This window comes from Aplosporella prunicola (genome assembly GCF_010093885.1).
Source record: "Aplosporella prunicola CBS 121167 unplaced genomic scaffold K452scaffold_58, whole genome shotgun sequence".
NCBI classification, from domain to species: Eukaryota; Fungi; Ascomycota; class Dothideomycetes; order Botryosphaeriales; family Aplosporellaceae; genus Aplosporella; species Aplosporella prunicola.
Window position 1 is genome coordinate 24,657 of NW_022983586.1, and position 18,533 is coordinate 43,189.

At 53.9% G+C, this 18,533-nt stretch overlaps 6 protein-coding genes across 6 annotated transcripts; 2 read left to right on the forward strand and 4 right to left on the reverse strand.

Annotated features, from left to right (window-relative positions):
- Positions 1 to 1,456: 1,456 nt before the first annotated feature.
- On the reverse strand, positions 1,457 to 3,921 carry K452DRAFT_140420 (uncharacterized protein). The gene is made up of 6 exons (XM_033535401.1): positions 3,329 to 3,921; positions 3,116 to 3,267; positions 2,971 to 3,055; positions 2,863 to 2,915; positions 2,700 to 2,811; positions 1,457 to 2,645 (listed from the first exon to the last, which is right to left on the reverse strand). Exons 1-6 carry the CDS (start codon positions 3,730 to 3,732, stop codon positions 1,706 to 1,708), a joined length of 1,746 nt encoding a protein of 581 aa, XP_033391890.1. The 5' UTR covers positions 3,733 to 3,921; the 3' UTR covers positions 1,457 to 1,705.
- Positions 3,922 to 4,913: 992 nt separating this feature from the next.
- Positions 4,914 to 7,139, reverse strand: K452DRAFT_140447 (uncharacterized protein). Its single transcript, XM_033535402.1, has 3 exons — positions 6,730 to 7,139; positions 5,219 to 6,384; positions 4,914 to 5,150 (listed from the first exon to the last, which is right to left on the reverse strand). Exons 1-3 carry the CDS (start codon positions 6,897 to 6,899, stop codon positions 5,014 to 5,016), a joined length of 1,473 nt encoding a protein of 490 aa, XP_033391891.1. The 5' UTR covers positions 6,900 to 7,139; the 3' UTR covers positions 4,914 to 5,013.
- A 931-nt stretch (positions 7,140 to 8,070) lies between these two features.
- On the reverse strand, positions 8,071 to 10,102 carry K452DRAFT_280392 (glycoside hydrolase family 43 protein). The gene is made up of 2 exons (XM_033539452.1): positions 8,304 to 10,102; positions 8,071 to 8,241 (listed from the first exon to the last, which is right to left on the reverse strand). The coding sequence occupies exons 1-2, from the start codon at positions 9,919 to 9,921 to the stop codon at positions 8,138 to 8,140; spliced, it is 1,722 nt and encodes a 573-aa protein (XP_033391892.1). The 5' UTR covers positions 9,922 to 10,102; the 3' UTR covers positions 8,071 to 8,137.
- A 295-nt stretch (positions 10,103 to 10,397) lies between these two features.
- K452DRAFT_292628 (uncharacterized protein) lies at positions 10,398 to 12,477 on the forward strand. The gene has a single exon (XM_033541408.1). It carries the CDS (start codon positions 10,403 to 10,405, stop codon positions 12,332 to 12,334), a length of 1,932 nt encoding a protein of 643 aa, XP_033391893.1. The 5' UTR covers positions 10,398 to 10,402; the 3' UTR covers positions 12,335 to 12,477.
- Positions 12,478 to 12,630: 153 nt separating this feature from the next.
- On the forward strand, positions 12,631 to 14,965 carry K452DRAFT_292629 (uncharacterized protein). The gene is made up of 4 exons (XM_033541409.1): positions 12,631 to 12,909; positions 12,959 to 13,730; positions 13,780 to 14,525; positions 14,577 to 14,965. The coding sequence occupies exons 1-4, from the start codon at positions 12,718 to 12,720 to the stop codon at positions 14,778 to 14,780; spliced, it is 1,914 nt and encodes a 637-aa protein (XP_033391894.1). The 5' UTR covers positions 12,631 to 12,717; the 3' UTR covers positions 14,781 to 14,965.
- Positions 14,966 to 15,839: 874 nt separating this feature from the next.
- On the reverse strand, positions 15,840 to 17,853 carry K452DRAFT_313419 (uncharacterized protein; the record flags this gene model as incomplete). The annotated part of the gene is made up of 11 exons (XM_033543663.1): positions 15,840 to 16,040; positions 16,098 to 16,177; positions 16,233 to 16,320; positions 16,371 to 16,502; positions 16,552 to 16,598; positions 16,652 to 16,761; positions 16,810 to 16,896; positions 16,953 to 17,488; positions 17,539 to 17,657; positions 17,720 to 17,748; positions 17,807 to 17,853. 11 exons carry the CDS (start codon positions 17,851 to 17,853, stop codon positions 15,840 to 15,842), a joined length of 1,476 nt encoding a protein of 491 aa, XP_033391895.1.
- Between the last annotated feature and the right edge of the window lie 680 nt (positions 17,854 to 18,533).

The following is an 18,533-nucleotide window of genomic DNA, read 5'->3' on the forward strand; positions in this document are numbered from 1 at the left end:
GAGGTTTCTGGAGGTGCTCGTGTTCCACGAGGATATAGGATGTGTAGCTCGTAGACTGCATATAGGTAATGAATGAATGGCACGCAAGACGGCCGTGCCTGGAGTAGAGTCCCTATTCCAACAGCGAGGAGACCGTCTTTCTCTTCTTCGCCAATATCGGTATCTATCTACTCGTACAGTACATGTACTCTACACACTTGCCCCCACGCCCGAGGCCCAGAGGACGTGTAGAGTATTGTACCCGTAAGCCTCACGGTAGGCGCAGTCGCGATCTCAATCTCCAATCGTTCTTCGACCTCTCCCTCTCACCAAAAAAGCAAGAACGTACAAGAACGAGCAACGAAAAAGAGAAAGGAAGAGAAGCTAGGTAACAAGCACCTAGTCAAGCCGCGTCACCGGGCCGAGCCGAGACATCAAGACCTACGAGGCGAGAAGTGAGACGAGACGGTGAGACCCTCGCACGAAGCCGGGTCTCGCCCAGCGGCTGCACTTATCGAGTACCAGGCACTGCCACGCCGACGACGCCGGCGGCACAGAGTACCGTACCTACACTACACTACACTAGAGCAGCGAGCGGGAGCAGAGCCCCCCTCTCCACACCACACGACTCCACACCACACGACGCACCCACCCTCCCTACCCCGCAGCACCAGCAAGCCCTACAGCGAGCTAGGGACGGCGCACACGCAACGCAAGCGGGGAAGCCTGCTATACGCCAGAACCGGCAAGCCCTAACCCCGCCTACATATTCGGCAGTGCTCCGAAGCACCTAGGCAGGGCCTACTCGTACCTATGTCGCCGGCGCAGCCTGATAGGCCCGAACGCAAAAAGTGATGGGCAGCAGCACTAGGTAGTTATACTACGCGGAGCCGGCCGAGTGACGGGCATCTAACTGCATTTTGCTCTTGACCCCTGGCTCTGCTAAAAACGGCGCCGAGGTACTCAATGTGCACTTCAATTCATTCTTAATAGTTAACCGCGCCAGAAAAGCTACACGCTGCTGTTCCACGGCTCTCCCCTCTCCCTACTCTACTCATTGCCAGCAACTCCATCATAGAGTACATTTTTCCAGAGTGCCTTTTTCTGCCTGCTTGCGGTTCCTGAAAAGGTGTGCATGTAGCCTGCCTCTTCGGACCAAAGCGAGAGAGAAAACAATGAAGAAAGACAAGTAGCTAGTTACATGCTCGATCGTTGTGCCTCTCCCCATTATGACTAGTATCCACCAGGAAGAAAATGGCCGCGAGGCCAGCAGCTTCTACAAGGGATCATTCTCAGGGACTTTTGGCAGAATGCTAAAGGACGCAGAAACCGAAAAAAAATGAAGGGTGAAAGGAAACCTGCCCAGATATCAGACTGAGAAAGAGCATTGCAAAGAAAGAAAAATATCAGATAGCCCGCCCCATGACATCTTTGTCCCCACCCGCGCCGGCTATGCAACGCCAAACACCAGTGGGAGAGCAACAAGCTCACGTATCAAAGACCCACCGTCCACGAGACCGCCAGCCGAGGTAATTACCGTTGAGCGCCCGTTGATGCGTTTTGAAAAAGAATCCTCCGGGCATGCGCCAAAATCTCATCCATAATGCGCAGGGGTAGAAGCGAGCAATCCGGGAGAAGCGATCAGCAGAAGTAGAAAGCTCAAGACAACAGACAGTGAATAAGAAAGGGGGAATCTCTGCACCGCGCCACGACTGTTACTGGACATTTACTCAGTTTCTCCAAAATGTTCCGGGTGTGGGGGATTGTAAGGAGGGCCCAAATCATGACGAGGCCCAATATTGCCATCGTCGCCTTCGCCTGACAAGGGCAGCTGATCTTGGAAACGTTGGTGAGCTTGTTGAACTCGCTCTTGATAATGGCTCATAGGAGCGTTGTTATAGCCAGGGAACCCCGAAGAGACACTGCCTCGACCAGCGGCGCTGTACATTTCGTACGGATTTATTTGAGGGCGAGCGAGTGAGGCATGGTAGGCATGTGGAAATCCGGCACGCATGTACTCGGGAGATTGCACCGCGCCGCGAACACTGGCATCACCAGCATGCGTAAAACTTTGAGGAGTTTGCTGGTCCGTAAACCCCTTGAGCTCTGTGCTGTCGGCGGTTGCATCGACACTTGGTTGATGTTCGCTCCCAGTGAACCCGTGAAGGTCGTCGAGTCCGGCACCGATGCTTTCGCTGTTGTACTCCCCGGGCAATGTCACGTTGGGGAACGACCCGCGTTGGCCCAGGGTCGAATACCCGCGTCCGCCCAGGTTGGTGGGCGAAAGCAGTGGCGCGAGGTTGTTTGTGGACGCGGGATATGGTGGAACCCCCCCTGTCACGCCAGTGAAGGGTTGTAGGTGGTAGTCCGTGGTGCGTTGGATTCCGGTACCAGTTAAATTACCATAGCCATTGTTGCCGGGCCACTGCTGATGCATACTACTAGAATGCCAGTTATTTGGCGCTCGAACCGCCAGGCTATTCGAAGGGGAAGATGAAAACGCGTCCGGTTTAGGCCGCTTGTTGATTCTGGCATCATCTTCCGTATGTGTACCGTGATGGTAGTCACTGGTCTGATACTGGCTGGTTGAAGACGTCACCGTGCCTGCGGGTGGTTGAGTAGGAGTTGGCTTCTGGTTCTCACCGTAGAACGACCTCTTGCTGCCGCTGTACATTAATATCAGCACACGTCCTCTCTCAGTGAAACGACCTTGATCTCACCTCATCACGGTCCTTGGCTCCTTGCGCAGCCTAAGACGGACGCCCTGGTCAGAGAATGCACGAGAGAGGTAAGTCGACTCTTCCATCCCACGAAAGTCCTTGGGAGCAACAACTGGCAAAATCCTTGTTAGTGGGGTGCGAAGTAGCGAAATTAGATACATACCTCTGAAGGGCTCAGAGATGATGGTTGAGAGGAAGACAACATCGCCGCTATTTCTACAATGTCGTCAGCCGCTTGACAAGCCTTCAAAGTCGAGATAGCGATGCTTACTTATGCAGGTCGAATAAGCTGAAGCGGAGGCGGTGCTGGCCCAACTGTTTGACCGAAATGTCACCAAAGACGAAGAAAGCGCCGTCTGAGGGGCCTGTCAACGACGAACTCTTCTGATCGAAGTTGTGGCAGGGAGACAAGTTACCGTGATTGTCAACGTCCTTTAGGCGATGAAGCGAAGAGACAACAGTACCGGCCAGAGCATTGTCACCGTTCTTGGAAGTGGGCTGGTCTTCTTCGTCTTTGGCACCCACCAAGCAACAGCACATGAACAGGTACGGGCTCTGCATGAAATGTCTGTTGCGGCGATGAGATAAATAAGCATGTGGCGGGCCTCCTGGCGGGAAGGCCTACTTACTGTTGGGGATCGGCACTGGCTCGAATCTTAAGCTGTAGGATTGGGGGAGGATCCACCGGTTTCCGAGCTAATAGCATGGCCGCAGTTAGTTGATGTTGTTGCCGCGACGCGCATTGCGGGAGGCACTTGCTTTTCTCTTTTCCATCCTGGCAGACGAGGGCCTCCTTGGGCTGCTGGCGAATCGACAAAGTTACATCGCCACTAATTTGAACGTCACGATCAGTTGTTGCGCTTCGTTCTTGCTGGAGAGCCGTAGCCGCAGCAGATGGCGACGAGCTTCTGTCGTACCTGTTAATCTCGAAGCTGGCGCTCGCGGCTCTGGGCTGGAGCGGGACAGAAGGCGGGAACGTCGGCCCTGGGAAGTAGGTATACATGGGTATCCCCGTCATGGAGTTCCCCGCCATGGAGTGTTTTGCCTCGCGCACGCGTTTCGAAGGGCCTCTTTCCAGACTGGGAAGAACAGGCGTAACCTTGGGTGATGGGCGAAGAAAGGAAGTAGCGGAGAGCGAGGACGGTAGTGTCGAGGGAACTGAGGGACTGGAAGAGAAAGACCCGCGGTTGCTACTTAACGCTACGAGGGTAGTTTGGGGCACCGAAGGAGGCTCGGAATTTATTTGAGAAGGGAAGCAGTTCGGGCAGCCAGAAGAACAACAGAAGACAATGCGGCAGGCGCCCCGCCCCAAACCAAGGTTGAGAGGGGAAGCGATGACTACACCAAGGGCTGAGGATGGAAGGGCCACGTTGCGGAGCGCCGAGTCAACGTCAACAACGTCAACGGTCGACTAAGAAGGAAAGAAAAGAAAAAAAGAAAAGTCTAGGGAAGAAAAAAAGTGGCGGTGCAGGGGAAGTGGAGGAGAAGTGGACGGCCTGGCCTCAAGCATCGAGGCGAGGCGAGTAGTGTAGAGGAGGAGAGGAAGAATGGAAGAGACAAGAGAAGAGAGAGAAGAAGGTGCGGCTCCACGGTGGAAGGTGCGATGGAAAGAGGTCGCGGCTTCCCCGGACATCCGATGGCTCGATACGGTTGCGTCGCGGGCAATAGGCTCAGGTGGTGACGACGGATGCGGGCGCGACTCCACGTGCGGCACGATGATGCTCCTTGAAGACGTGTCGAGATGATGAAGAGTCACAGCATCACTGCGCGCATGCTGCTGCTTGCTGAAGAGCTTTTGCTGGGCGATTTCGCTACCAGACTTGTCGGGCGAATCGCGAGGCGCGGACTTTGCTAGGCCGCCCGAAGAGCCAAGCGCGGGGGCTGCCAACCTAACTTATTATTTATGCTCTCGACGATGCAAGGAAGACATGTGCGTGCGTGGTAGCGCGCAGGCTGGGCTGCGCGCGGCCGGGTGCAATGGAAGCCTTTTTGCTGTTTGCGAGAGGGAGTAGAGAGAGCGAGAGAGATAGCGAGAGAGGGAGCGAGAGACGAGGACAAGGACGAGGACGAGGACGTGAGGACAACAACGACAACAACGACGACGACGACAACCATGCCGCAGCTCTCCTCTTAACTTAACATCATTCCAAACTCTCGTTTTCTGCGTCGCACAGTCACCTGCAGGCGAAACATGTCATAAAACCAGCCCAGCCTGTACCACTCTGCCCGCCCTCACCGCATCGCTGCATCGCTGCAGCCACGCCGTTGATCGCGAGGCCCGACGCTCCGCCCGCTCTCGCTTCGACTAGGTACTCTACTCTACCCGCACCCGCACCACCAGCCGTGACCCCGACGGCGGTGCCGTGTACCTATCCATCTGCTCCATCATATTCGTCCCCACTATGCTCGTCGAGTGGCCCGTCCACACGCCCGCGATTATCGCTTTCATCTCTAACAATCTCGCGTCAGTCAAAGTGTCACTAGGTACGAGCTGTAGGTCACGCCGATTGCCCACTTACGATAAACCGCGAGGTGACTGCCCACGCACATCCGCCCGCCGCTGCCAAACGCCCAGAACCACCGCATCATCTCCCTATACCTCTCTCCGCCCTCCGAGCTCTCCGCCGTCAGCAGCTCACCTTTGCTATCCAACCATCTCTCCGGCACCCACTTCTCCGCCTCGGGAAACACCTCCTCGTTGCCATGTAAGCTCCACGCCTGGCTCATCACCTTCACTCCGCCCGGCAAGTCGCTGTATTCCCGCCCCGCCGGTCCCAATGACGCTCCCTTGGCCGGAGTGACTCGTGGTTGCGGCCCAGGTATCGCGGCGTGGAGCCGCAGTGTCTCCTGCAAAGTCGCCTGCAGCAACGGCAACGCGTCGAGGGCCTTGGCGCTGGGCAATTCGGGCTTCGAGTCGAGCGTGAGCGGCGGATCGAGAGAGCGCAGTTCTTCGCGAAGCCTGTCCTGCAGCTCCGGGCGCTGCGAGATTTCGTGTGCAAAGTACGCCAGCGTGATGCTTGACGTCTCAAACCCCGCTGACGAGTGATCCAGGAACTCGGACGCCATCTCAGTCTGCTGCTCCTCGTCATTCAGTGGGGCCATGCCATTTCCGGATGCCTTTTCCTGATCTCTCGCCATCGCAGCCTGCATTTGTGCATACACGGCGGGATACTCTTCCGGGTGCTCCACTGCCGACGTCTTTGCTGCGACAGTGCGCGCTTTTTCACACATACGGCTGTTAAAAGCCTCAAGGGACGCATTCGCTTCGTCAACAAACTTGGGAACTAGCCTTAGGCCCATCTTCGCCAAGAAACTGGTCAACTTGGGCAGTTCCTGTGGCCAAAACGAAAAGTCTTGACGACATCTGTACAGACGCAGGTATTCGTCCCTGGCTGTCGTGTCTTGCACAAAGTTTGTGCTGGCCGAGAGGCCAAACAGGTAGGCAGTGATGAAATCCATAGTCAAGGCGGCGAAAAGGTTGTAGATGTCGATGATACCCGCCGCATCGCCGGACTGGGACGACAAATCAGCGAGAAGGGGAAGTAGACGGCCATGCAGGATAACGCTGGTGGCAGCGCGGAGAGACGGCGACGACTGAATGGCGGACTTGGAGTAGACATTGCTGAGCATGCGTTTGCGGGCAGCATGTCGCTTAGAGGGAATCGTCGCGAACATCGGTGGAACACTGAGACGGACTGATCAGAACGGCTTCATTTCACATGTAAGTAGTAGGTAGGTAGGCAAGCCAGAGGCAGGGGATGGGAAAAGGAAAAGGCGCAAGGTACGGGCACACTCAATGCACGCTCGTCCCACCCGCCAGGCCGCCCGCCTGCCAGGCCCGCATCCGCATCCGCGCAGTGCAGCCACCCGTCTCACCCTCTCCCGCCTCAGCAGGCTCAAGCGGCAGTAGCAGCAGCAGCAGCAGCCGCCGCGTCAAAAACAAACATGTCCCAACACCAGCAAGCCAGAAAAGACACAACAGCAGCCTCGAACAACAAAGCAAAAAAAAAAAACAAAAAAGCAAACCAACCTCACCCGCCCACCTGCATCATCAGGCCTTCCATCCATCCCCAGCACCACAACCCTTACACACACAACCCCCAACAAGAAACTAAACAAACAAACAAACAAACAAACAAACAAAAACACACTAAGCAAACAACAACAACACCACTCACCCATAATTCGCAAAAAACGCATACCACTCGCTCTTGTCCCAGCCGCTTGTATAGATCCCCCCCAAGCCTCCAGGACCCACACACACGACGCTGAGCTCGTTCGGCGCGAGACGGACGACGGGGCCGAGACGCGCGTGCGCCGCGTCGATGGTGCGCAGCTCGCGTTGCTGGTGCCGCGTGTAGAGGATCCAGAGGGGCGTGTAGGGCGCTAGGGGGTGTGCGGGGGGGATGTGTGCGAGTGAGGAGGGGCGGGAGGTGCGGGTGCGGTGGTGGACGTGGTGGTGGAGGTAGTAGAGGAGGAGGATGGGGGGGAGGAGGAGGAGAAGGAGGGGCAGGGAGAGCATGGCGTGGGTGGTGGTGATGGTGGCGATGGCGTTGAGTTAGGTAGGTAGGTAGGTAATGTAGGTCGAGTAGGTAGGACGTGAGGGTGTGAACAGTTGGATGAAGGGATGGATGTCCGGTAAGTAAGTAAGCCAACTTGATAAACCAAAGCGCGCGATGGATGAACGCGCACGGGAGCGGCCCACGACGAGATAACGGTGGCCGGCGCGCGCAGCCTATCGATAAGGCGGACGACACGGCGGGGCACGGCGGGCGCGCAGTGCTACGCACTCGTACACTCACCCCTCTCCTAGCGGCCTGCCTGCTGCCCAGGGCGCTGGATCCCCAGGCCAAGAGCCAAGGCAGCACAGCCTCGTCTTCGTCTTCGGCCACGCACGCGCGCACTCGCCTCGCCCGGCGCGCTGGTCGCGTTGTCGTCGGGGATGTTTGGGCGGAGTACCTACCTATGCGTGTGGGCGCAACGGGCGTAGGTCGTTCTCGTTGCGGGTGGGCGGAGTGATGACGTAGGAGTGCGCGAGCGCGAGTCATGGCCCCGTGGGGTAGCGGGATCTGTGCCCCCTGCTACACTATGTACAGTATACGAGTACTCTACGCGCCCTCCATACGGCTACAGTACGCCTACCAGACGGAACGCGGCTGGTGGGCCTTCTCTTCTCAGTTGGCTGGGGTGGCGGGCGCGCGCGCGCTGGGTTAGGTGAGGTTGGCTGCTACTTTACCTAGACTCCGCTCCTCCAAAGTCTGGTTGCGAGGCTGTGCGCGCAGCCATGGTCCATGGTGCATTCCAGCCCGCTCGCGCGCGCGCGCAACGTGCTGTGCGATTCATGTCACGGGGAAAGGCACGCGACGGGTGCGAGGATGCTTTTGCGTCTTGCTGTGGTTCTTTGGCTATACTTGGCTACACATGGTTTTTCAATGGCTTCATTCGGTGCGTTGGCCTTGCCCTTCGTACCTCCACCGCTGCACATACGCTTCGCTTGTGCCGTTGCCGCCGTTGCTCGTCGCGTACACGCCTACCAGTGCGCCTGGATCATTGTGTTAGACATCGACCCTAATTGCTACACGGTTTCTGCGGGCGATTACTCACCGGTAAAGCCTCCGCTCACTGCGCTTGCTGGCACATAACCTACCGTCTGCTTCTCCGACGTATTTGTGGTCGGCCCAGCTGAGAAAGCGTAGTGCGTGTCGTTTGTTGCCTTTATCTCCATCCGAATGCTTTGCTGCTGCCATGAAGCAGGCAAAGACAAGGTGACGGGCCCGGGCACAGAGTTAGAGCTTTGGGAGCGCAAGCGGAGATGCGGCGTTAGACTGCCGTTAGTGGGTAAAAGTACGAGGCCGAGATCAATGTGTTGGTTCTGCGTCAGAAACACAGTCACGCCTGCTTCATCGTCTTTCTGCTCGGGGGAAAACTCCAAATCTACGCTGAAGGTCAAGTATGTGTCTTCTTGGCGGCGGGCGATCAGAGTCTGACCGCCTGGCGCGGTATCGGCATCATAGCCGGTCAGGTTCAGCGTCGAAGGCTTGAGGCGCAAACTATTCGGGTGACCTGGAGGAGACACAGCGTATGCATCCGCTTGGGGGAAGCGCCAGTGCAGAAAATGCAAAGGGAGATCTGAACCGGGATCAAAGTCCACTGCGTCGGGAGACGAGATGAAAGGCCCATTTCCAGGGATGGCTGTATCTGACGGCGGGAAGGTCCAGCCTTCCATCGACCCTCGGACCGGAGAAAGCACCGGCCACTGCCCTTCATCCCAGGTAACAGGGTACAGAACGCTCTCCCGCCCCATGGGATACGTGACATGCTTGGGGCCCGATCGAGTGGCCAAGGCCACGCCCCACCAAGCCCCAGAGGCATCCTGGAATAAGTCGGCATGGCCCACAGTCTGGAAATATTCAGTGGTGTTTGCGTTTGTCAGGATCGGGTTCGCTGGATTGGCAGTGTAAGGACCATTAATAGCGGTCGATCTGGCAATGGTTTCCATGTGGGTTACCCCTGTACCTCCTTCCGCTATCATGAGATAGTAATATCCGTCTTTTTTGTATACATGAGGTCCTTCTGGTGCATGACCGCCTGTGCCAGTCCAGATAGTGGCAAACTCACCAACGTCCCCTGTTTTTAGATCGATGGTGGCTTGATCCATGCCCGGTCGGACGCGAAAGTAATGAGACCCTGTGGCGTAGGCCTGGCCATCCTCATCCCAGAAGAGGCTGGTGTCGTACCCTGCAAAATCAAAATGGACCGCATCACTCCAGGAGGAGGCATCGTACGGATCGTTTGATGAGAAAACAATGTTATCCCAGCGAGCAGGATCTGCGGCGTCCTTATCATCGTGGACTAAGGTTGTCGCCAGGTAAAACGTGCCATTGTGATATCTGATAGTAGGAGCCCAGATACCGCTGGTTTGCTTGGCAGTGTTGGCTAGCTCCGGCAGCTGTTCAGGACGACTCAAAACGTTGCCAATCAATTTCCAGTTCTGGAGATCTCTGCTGGCATAGATAGGTATACCGGGAAATGCAAGGAAACTGGACGTTGCGCAGAAAAAGGTACTGTTCCACTCCGGAACAAAGATGCAGCTTGGATCAGGATGAAAACCTGGAAAGATGGGATTCGTGTAACTGGAGTTTCGAGTAGATTGGGAGGTGCATGACGGGAGGAGTGACAAGGATGTGAATGCAAAGGAAGCCAAAAGAGTCCAGAACTTCATGGTGAGATATACGAGGGCGAGGCGGAAGGGACAGAACTCAGAGACATGTTGGACAACAGAAACTGCAGGTTTATGAGACGGGAGAGGGACCTTGTACTACCATATTGCCCGGGTAAATGAACCCCAGATGCGGAGAAAATGACACCCCGCAGAAAGAATTGCCGGTTATTGGGACGCCTTGGTTGGGGCTCATGCTGCAGCAGGTAGCAGTGTTGTCGAAGGTACAGCCATGACCCATGTTTAGTGGGTACTCACTCAACGGACAGGCATTGACAATTGCCGAACAATGCGTCAGGGGTGACAGGTGTAGCTGAGGTTGTAGAGTAGACAGGTCGGAGAGCAGAGAAGGTTTGTAATTGATGCATGAGTCGGTGGTTGGCGACGGGGCGGGCCGAGCTTGAGTCATGCGTAGAGGCGATGATGCAACCACGAGCCGCAATCATCGGCTTCCATCACTCCCGCCAACTCCCGCTTCACTACTATGCTACCGGACCTCCCCTTCGAGCTCCTCTCCCACATAGTCGAATACCTGCCAACCGCCCACAACGTTGGCCAACTGTCGCTCACCTGCCGCAAGCTCCACGCCTTTGTCGACAAGGAAGGATGGAAGATATTTCTTCGCACCCGCTTTCCCTCGTACCCACAGGATGACCGCCCTGCGCGCTATAGCGCTCACAGCTTGACAACCCTATCCCGAAACTGGGACCGCAAAGCCTTCGTATCCCGTTACATTGAGCCTCGAGGCTCCATCACTTCGTTGAATACTGGCAAACAGCTGGCGGGATGGGAAAAGCCACGGGGGCAAACCATGGGCTTCCAGCCTAGCCTTGACTCATACGAAGACGTAAACAAAGGCAGACGGCGTGAGAGAGAAGAGATACTGGTTTGGAGTGCCGGAGCGCAGCTCCTCATACGCAAGAATGTAACGGGGCCAGGAGTGGAGAAGCAATGGGAAAAGGCATCACCTGATGTGCGTCAACGTTGCTTCGACCAGTATCATCACAAGTCAAGCTGGTTTACCTTCAAGATGCCTGGCGCCCACGAAGGACGCGACGACATAACCTGCCTCAATATTCTAAGGCCTTGGCAGAGGGAGTCCGAGTTTGCGGGGTACAGAGGGCTCGACAGACAGTCTATAATCCTTGGGACGGCAAATGGAGACCTCAACCTGGTCAACTTTGGGTTAGGTGGTCAGGTAAGTGCAAGGCGAGCAATATATGCCACGAACAAGCGCTCTGTTCGAGCAACAGATGTATCACAGTCTTCGAACCCGTTGCTTGCAGCAGCCTTTTCCGATTCAACGGTGGCACTGTATCCGGTATACCGCCAAGGGAATCCGAATGATGTAGAATCCGTCGGCCATCTGAAAATCTCACCAGAGCCTACTAAGACTTGTCGCATCTGGTCAACTCGTTTCTTGTCACCAGTCACTTTAGCTGTAGGACTGGGTCCTTCAACTGAACCTGTTCACGTCTATTCGGTAACGCCGACTGGCATTGCGAAAGACCCTATTCGTAAATTTGGAATAGACGGGACTGGGTTGGGAGTGGTCGACGAGCGGGTGGACAATGTGGAAACAACGGCAAAGCAGTCGTCAGTTTACTCTATTGCCACGTTGCCATCTACTGTCGATCCGGACAGGAATGACCCCAACATATTCCTCAGCGGTGGCTATGATGGTGTTGTGCGAGTGCATGATATGCGTTCACCAGCAGCGTACGAGTCTTGTTACTGGGATCCAACAGATGACGGCGCGGTGTACGCTCTACAACCCATTGCAAGGGAGAGACTAGTCGTGGGAAGCTCACGTCACAGCATGGTCAAGTTCTTTGACCTTCGCGTAGGAGGCGGAAGAGCGTATCACTATGCCGACGTCGGGATGCCAACTTTGGAAAATACTGGCCCGGAAGAAAATGGCCTCATCACGGATGATGTCCATCCTGAAACCGGAACTTCTGATAGCCACGGCTGGAACCTTTTCTTCAACCCACGCAACCAAAGCCACAATCAGCGGGGACGTTCTGGGCGTGCACCTGACCGCCGCTCCATCGACTCTCCTATCTATGCCTTGACCTCGCCTTCTCCGTTCTCACCTTCCATCTTTGCTGGTGTTGAAAACAGCGTAATCCAGATGGACTTCACTTCCATTGCAGATCCACACCCGGACCCGATGTACCAGCATGCTCTGGTGCGTACGGGAGGTCGCGGCAAGGGCCTGAGCCGCCTTGAGCGCTCACGAGCCCCAATAAACGTCCTGAGAAGCTGGAACCCCAGAGGCGATGTGCTCAACTTGGCGGCGTATGAACAGTCTACGAAGCAAGCATTGAGACTAAGAGTGCAAAGTGGAGTAGGAAAATACGCTGGGACTTTAGAAGGATGGGATGAAAGATGGAGAGATGGCAGTGAGGCATAAGAAGTGAGTCAAGAATGTTATCAAACGGCAAAGGTGCTTCTAGATTTGCGAGCGCGTTTCATGTATCGAGTATTAGATGATTCACATAGACGATAGGGGCATACCAAATTTTGTCAAGTTCGAATATTTATCTATCTCAAGGCGGTCTGTGTCGATGGCAAAATAGGGTGACGCAAGCACGTCATGCAAACGGTCGGTAAGCGGCAATCTTCGCTGCAAATCCCAGCATCTCCCATGCGATTCGCTAGACCCCACCTCATCATGGGACCTCCATCTTCAGCTTGGTCCGCCGTACCCGTGAGGCTAAAACCTTATAACCCACCCGTCCAGCAAGCCCGATGTCTGGGTTAAGGCACCGTCGGTCTTTTCGAGAGGAGCCGAAAATGGACGAAAAGAGTGCGCTCCTTCGCCCCAACCTCCGGAAAAGAGCCACCGATAATACCCGTGAACAAAGATTAGGGTTCGGTTATGGGGTTGCCGCGTGTCTCAGCATATGGCTTCTGTATACAATTTGGTGGCGTGAAGGCGATACGATCGGAGGCCTCGATTATGGATCAGATTTCAAGTGGTCACAGGTAAGTGGTTGTAGGAGTCGAACCAGGAGCAGTGAACTAAAGACTGCAGGTCACACCAACGGAGCACCTAAATTTCCAACCATGCTATGGAGAGTTTGAGTGCTCAAGGCTTAGTGTTCCGCTCGACTGGCAAAATGCTTCAGACCCAAGACGTGCTGCCATTGCAATAACAAGATTACCAGCAAAGGTACCCATAACCCATTCGCACTATGGTGGCTCTGTCTTGCTCAATCCAGGCGGGCCTGGAAACTCCGGTTCTGGCTTCGCTGGAAAACATGGCAAATCCATCCAAACCATAATTGACGCAGAAGACCGAAATTATGATATCATTGGCTTCGATCCTCGAGGCGTTAATCAAACAACTCCTCATGCTTCCTGCTTCCCTGATGATTTCACACGGCAAAACTGGATAATCCAAAGTCAGACCCATGGAACTCCGCACTCTAATGAGACCTTTGCCGCACTATGGGCGAGGAAGCAAGCTCTTGCTGAGAGCTGCGCCGAAAGGCTCACTTCAGGGGAACTCGATGAGGTTGGGCGCCACATGAACACGCGGGTGGTTGTTGAAGACATGATTGCAATCATTGAACGCCTCGGGGAGTGGCGTGAAAAAAGAGGACTTGAGCTCGTCATGTCTTTACAACCAGACCAGGTCTCCGGAGCACTCGAACGAACTCGTTGGAAGAAGGGGGAAGAGAAGTTGCTGTACTGGGGCTTCTCATATGGTACTGTTCTTGGGTCAACTTTCGCTGCAGTTCATCCCGAAAGAGTTGAGCGTGTGGTGCTTGACGGCGTAGTGCAAGCGGAGCATTATTATGGAGGTATTACTCATGCACCGGTATCTAATTAACATTCATACTGACCACTCAGGCAATTATCTTCCAGGACTGATTGATGCGGATAAAGTTTGGACAAATTTCTATCAACACTGCTACGCTGCCGGCCCAGACAAATGCGCGTTGTACTCCTCCAACGGTCCAAAGGCTATCAAAAAGACCTATGAGAATATCACTGCCACGCTCCAAAGGCGCCCTATTCCTGTAAAAGCGCATGGCCGTTATTCAGCCGATGTCATCACTGCCGCCGATCTTTCCTCACATATGAGCAAGGCTATATATTTCCCGCTCGAGCATTCCATGGACATTGCCCAAATCATCTTCGAGATTGGACAGGGCAACGGTACCTTGTTGGCCGAATATAAGCAAGGTTCTCGTGAAGTCATTTACCCTACTCAGGATTGCAAACGGGATGGTCCATGGTCTGAAACCTGCCATGACTTCGCCTTGCCTCTCGCCGAAGAAGAGATTAATGACGCTATATGGTGTACCGATATGGAAGGCGTTTACGGCAAGAGTTACGAGGAAAACTTGGAGTATTGGCAGAGGTTGCGGGAGCAAAGTTACACGATCGGCGACGTCTTCATCGAGTCGACTCTCGCATGCTCACAATGGGCAATTAAGCCAGCTTGGAGGCTTTCCGAGCCGATTGAGGGCAATACCACGCATCCTATTCTATGGATTGGGAACACAAACGATCCTGTGACGCCGTTGGGTTCCGCGAGGCAGATGGCAACTCGGTTTCCGGGCTCGAGTGTTTTACATCTAGATTCTGATGGAGTAAGTCCTATTGACGAATGAACTTTCTTAAACGCTGCTAACAAGGCACAGCATACTACTATTGCTGCGCCATCTGTCTGCACTGCGAAGCATGTTAGAAAGTATTTCCGCACCGGGGAGCTCCCTGAGGACAATGAACTGTGTACAGCAGATCGTTTTCCTTTCGAGTCGCGAGCAGAAGCTGTGGCACGATTTGCCGATAGCCCAGATGCGCAGCTTTTTGAAGCCTTGATGGACTTCACCGAAGGGTTTTAGTTGAAGATGGGCGAGTTTGGCATTTCTGGTGGAATATTAAGACTTTGGGCATGAGGAATAGCGGAAGTTTCTTTGTGTCATCAGCACTGCTTGCAGTAGCAACTATATTATGGATTAAAGGGACTGCTTCAGACGTATAGGTGGGAGAGCCCACTTTTTTTTCACGTTTTTCAACTATTTGGCCATTCCATTGCTTTGGAGCCGTTCTTCTCGTCTTGATGTTTGTGATATTCGAGGCCTTACTGCGTATATTCGTCCTTTACAAAGTACACGAGTAGAAATTCTGTCGTGAAGTCAATCGATCGATGCGACCTAACACGCACCCCACAACCCCACTGACGGGATTTTGTTCAAACGAGGCTTGCGGGGCCGGATTGCAACTAATGGCATGAGTTCCGGAAGTAGATGGACGCGTGCCGGTAATTGGATGTGATGGAATGAGCAAGGGTTACGCGGTCGTGAACGCAGGAACGTGTATTGGATGCGCTTTGGTCCTTCTAATGTTGAGCCTTCGTGATCAAAACACCAGTGGAACAAAGAGATGAAGAAAAGCCAGGAATAGCAGTTTTTAGGCGCTTTTTGATGGGGCAGAAGATGTTTAACAAGTTGTAGACTACACGGGGAAGAGAAAGGCAAAGCCGAATTTTAAAAGCAGAGAGCTCCGTGCGAGAAGGTACTAGCGGTCAGCGCTCCGATATTCCAAGTTAACATGGATGTCGAGATTGAAATGTGGGATGTGCATCATGAGATGCTAGATGCGCTATTCCTTTTGCGGCAAGTGCGGGCCGGGGTGCCGTTGACCGACACGACCGGAATTTCTGGCGCGATATCAACGTGGGCCTCCCTCCATCAAACATCGTCACTATCGAACGTCTATCGTCTGCAGTTTGGCATGATGCGAAAATCACTGCCCTTATGGCCCTGGAAACACAGTTAAGCAAACACTCGTTACTCGTTACAATACATCATCTTGAAAGAACGTCGTAACCCAAACGCCGCATGGGGAATCGTCCCGTCTCAAATCATCACTTTTCCCGACTCGATCCCAACGGATACATCTCAAACCTTGCTTTGGTGATGGGTCAAGATCTCTGGCACTTCCTTGACCTCATGGATGTTCTCCGGCAAGGTTCCAAGAGCGCGGCCATCCGAGAAGAGCAGGTCGATCTCCTCGAGAGATAGCTTCTTCGTCTCCTTGAAAGCCAAGGCAATCGTTGGAATCGTAACGCAGACGTTGAAAGCCGCGAACACAAAGTAAAACTGGACTGGTGTTAACAAAAAGGTTTCGTTAAGAGCAAGGGAACAGCAGCTTCTGACCTTCCAACTAATGTCACCCAGCCCGATGGGCGAGACCTGACTCCAAATCGTGGATACAAGCCAGTTACCGATCCCAGTTGCTACGATTTAGCGTTAGCTTTGTCCGACTGTATATGCCGCGGGCATTCGGCTTACCAAAAGCGCTTCCGCGAGCTCTGATTTGCATAGGCATGATCTCGCTTGCGTAGACCCAGCTAATTGGGCCGAAAGAGACACTGAAGATCTGCAGAGAGTCAGCCATTGGCTTTTCTTGCAATTGCACAGACAACGTACCACTGTGACCAGGAATATGAAGAACACGCCACCAATGGACAGTCCTTCCTTTTTGCCACCAGGGTTCTGAGAGTTGAGAATGGCCTCACATACAAGAGCAATTGTGATTGCAACCGAACCGAACAACAGGGGCTGTAGATAATCAGCCAGTTTCTAAGTAAGGTGGAGGTTTTTTACTCACTTTCTTCCTACCAACACGGTCCAGCATGGTCGAAATGAAGATAAAATCTGCAGGTACGTCAGTATGTCAATACCGTCAGTTATCCATGTCAAAAACTCACTGGTTATAGGTCCAACGCAATTGTAGATACCGGTAACCAACAAATTGCGACCACCTGTGATGCCAAGGTGTTCGTACATGATTGTTTGGTAATAGTTAATAACATTGATTCTTCGCTGATGTTAGCCATAGTCTGAGATAATAGGCATTGAGCCTTACCCGGTCATCTGAGTAAAAACTTGCATGAGGGTTGCGTGCATGAGACGGAGACGCCATTGCTTAACGGTAAACATGATGCGCCAACCGCTACACGAGAGAGAGGAGGTTAGTATGTAAAATCCTTTGGGATCCAGTTCACTTACGGTGCAGTGATAGCTTTCTCAGCGGCGATGGTGGTCTTAATTTCGTGGAATTCAGACTGTATCCAATCTTCATTCTGACCATTAAAGTGCAGCTTTCGGAGCACCCTCATAGCCTCTTCATCTTTGTCTTTCTCCAGTAGATGCCGAGGGGACTCGGGGAAGAACATGATGCCGGCCATCAGAATGACGCACGGTAGAGCCTGGAAGGCTAGAGGGAACCGCCAAGAGAATGAGCTTGTCTTTGGGACTTTGCTGGAACCATAACCGACCCAGGTGGATACGATAAAGCCCACTCCGATCATTTGCTGGGCTAGACCAACGATGAATCCTCGATTATTTGGGTGAGCGCATTCGGTCTGGTAAACAGGTACACTCATGGAGAGCACGCCGACGGCCCAACCAGCCAGAATACGTCCGACAAGTATCATCGCGAGAGCTTGCGCTGCGCTCTGAAGGATAGCACCGATACATGCGAGGGTCGCTCCGATGAGGATGGTTTTCCTTCTACCAAAACGGTCCATTGTGAGACCGCCCATCTAGCAAAAGTCAGTGTCCATCGCGGGCTCGTATTTCGACGGCAACTTACAAGGCTTCCGAATACAGCCCCGCCGGAGAATGTGGAGTTGATCGCGCCTATTATAGGGGATGTTTTGTAGGTATCGAAGAAGCTGAGGAAATGCGGTGATTGGATCACATCGGTCATGACTATATCCGCGTCAGGTCTCATCTCGAGGGCACTTCCATTCCTATGGCAGGGAAAGACTCACCACCAGAGTCATAGCCGAACAGGAATGATCTGGGATTCCGTCAGTTTTCCATTCTTCTCTACGAAGGTAATGGCCATTTCCACCTACCCTGTGGCCGCGAAAACGGCCAAGGAGATATTGAAGAATAAGCCCATATTGGGAAATCCTGTGTACACGGAGGGAAGCTGCAATTTTCGCACACAATGCACGAGGATGCGATGAAAGCTTTTAACAAAACATTTTGCTGTAATCACAAGGTTACACAACGTTTACCCGGTATGGCTTGGAGAGACCATGCCGATTAAAACGCGGAGCTAACCCTTCCCTGCGCAGATCATTTCCATGGCTCCATGTCATGCCACACATCCCTCCACTCGGAGCGCCTCGCCTCGTACATGTAGGTCTCGGCCCGCCCTCGCCAACTCTTCCCCCGCACTCCGCGTCGCTTGCTTCCCCAGACCGGCTTTTAGTGGGTCCGTGAGATCAGAATATCCGCCAATGGTCGCCCTGCATGCTCGCCGCACTTAATCCTCAGCTGTCTGCCTCGTCGCTCGCTCGTGGTCATGCAGCGCCACCAAGGCGGGTGTGCGAAAAGTTCTGGAAGCGAGCGACTGGGCCACAGAGGGGTAATTCTGGCTAAATGTTTCTAGTCCCTGAAGAGCATTTCCGCCGAGATGTCCGAGATCACTTGAGGTACCCACTTCCCTGAATGACGGCTCGGGTACCCGCAAATACTTCTGGGCCGAGCATAATTTAAGAACTCGAGCGCGCGTGCTGCATGGAAGGATCCCGTCTGTTGTCTCAGTCAGCGTGAGAAAAGGATACGGTGCTCATG

What these genes read in the sequence shown, in the direction of transcription:
- K452DRAFT_140447 (XM_033535402.1), bottom strand. Translation starts at nt 6,899, where the DNA reads ATGCGTTTTTTGCGAATTATGGGTGAGTGGTGTTGTTGTTGTTTGCTT. An exon ending in GATGCAGGTGGGCGGGTGAG is followed by an intron (nt 6,385 to 6,729) that starts GTTGGTTTGCTT and finishes AGTCCGTCTCAG; the next exon opens with TGTTCCACCGATGTTCGCGA. An exon ending in CAGTCACCTCGCGGTTTATC is followed by an intron (nt 5,151 to 5,218) that starts GTAAGTGGGCAA and finishes CGAGATTGTTAG; the next exon opens with AGATGAAAGCGATAATCGCG.
- K452DRAFT_292629 (XM_033541409.1), top strand. Translation starts at nt 12,718, where the DNA reads ATGGACGAAAAGAGTGCGCTCCTTCGCCCCAACCTCCGGAAAAGAGCC. An exon ending in CAGATTTCAAGTGGTCACAG is followed by an intron (nt 12,910 to 12,958) that starts GTAAGTGGTTGT and finishes TAAAGACTGCAG; the next exon opens with GTCACACCAACGGAGCACCT. An exon ending in TACATCTAGATTCTGATGGA is followed by an intron (nt 14,526 to 14,576) that starts GTAAGTCCTATT and finishes AACAAGGCACAG; the next exon opens with CATACTACTATTGCTGCGCC.
- K452DRAFT_140420 (XM_033535401.1), bottom strand. Translation starts at nt 3,732, where the DNA reads ATGGCGGGGAACTCCATGACGGGGATACCCATGTATACCTACTTCCCA. An exon ending in GCCAGTGCCGATCCCCAACA is followed by an intron (nt 3,268 to 3,328) that starts GTAAGTAGGCCT and finishes TCGCCGCAACAG; the next exon opens with ACATTTCATGCAGAGCCCGT. An exon ending in AGCTTATTCGACCTGCATAA is followed by an intron (nt 2,916 to 2,970) that starts GTAAGCATCGCT and finishes ACGACATTGTAG; the next exon opens with AAATAGCGGCGATGTTGTCT.
- K452DRAFT_292628 (XM_033541408.1), top strand. Translation starts at nt 10,403, where the DNA reads ATGCTACCGGACCTCCCCTTCGAGCTCCTCTCCCACATAGTCGAATAC.
- K452DRAFT_280392 (XM_033539452.1), bottom strand. Translation starts at nt 9,921, where the DNA reads ATGAAGTTCTGGACTCTTTTGGCTTCCTTTGCATTCACATCCTTGTCA. An exon ending in AGTGAGCGGAGGCTTTACCG is followed by an intron (nt 8,242 to 8,303) that starts GTGAGTAATCGC and finishes ACAATGATCCAG; the next exon opens with GCGCACTGGTAGGCGTGTAC.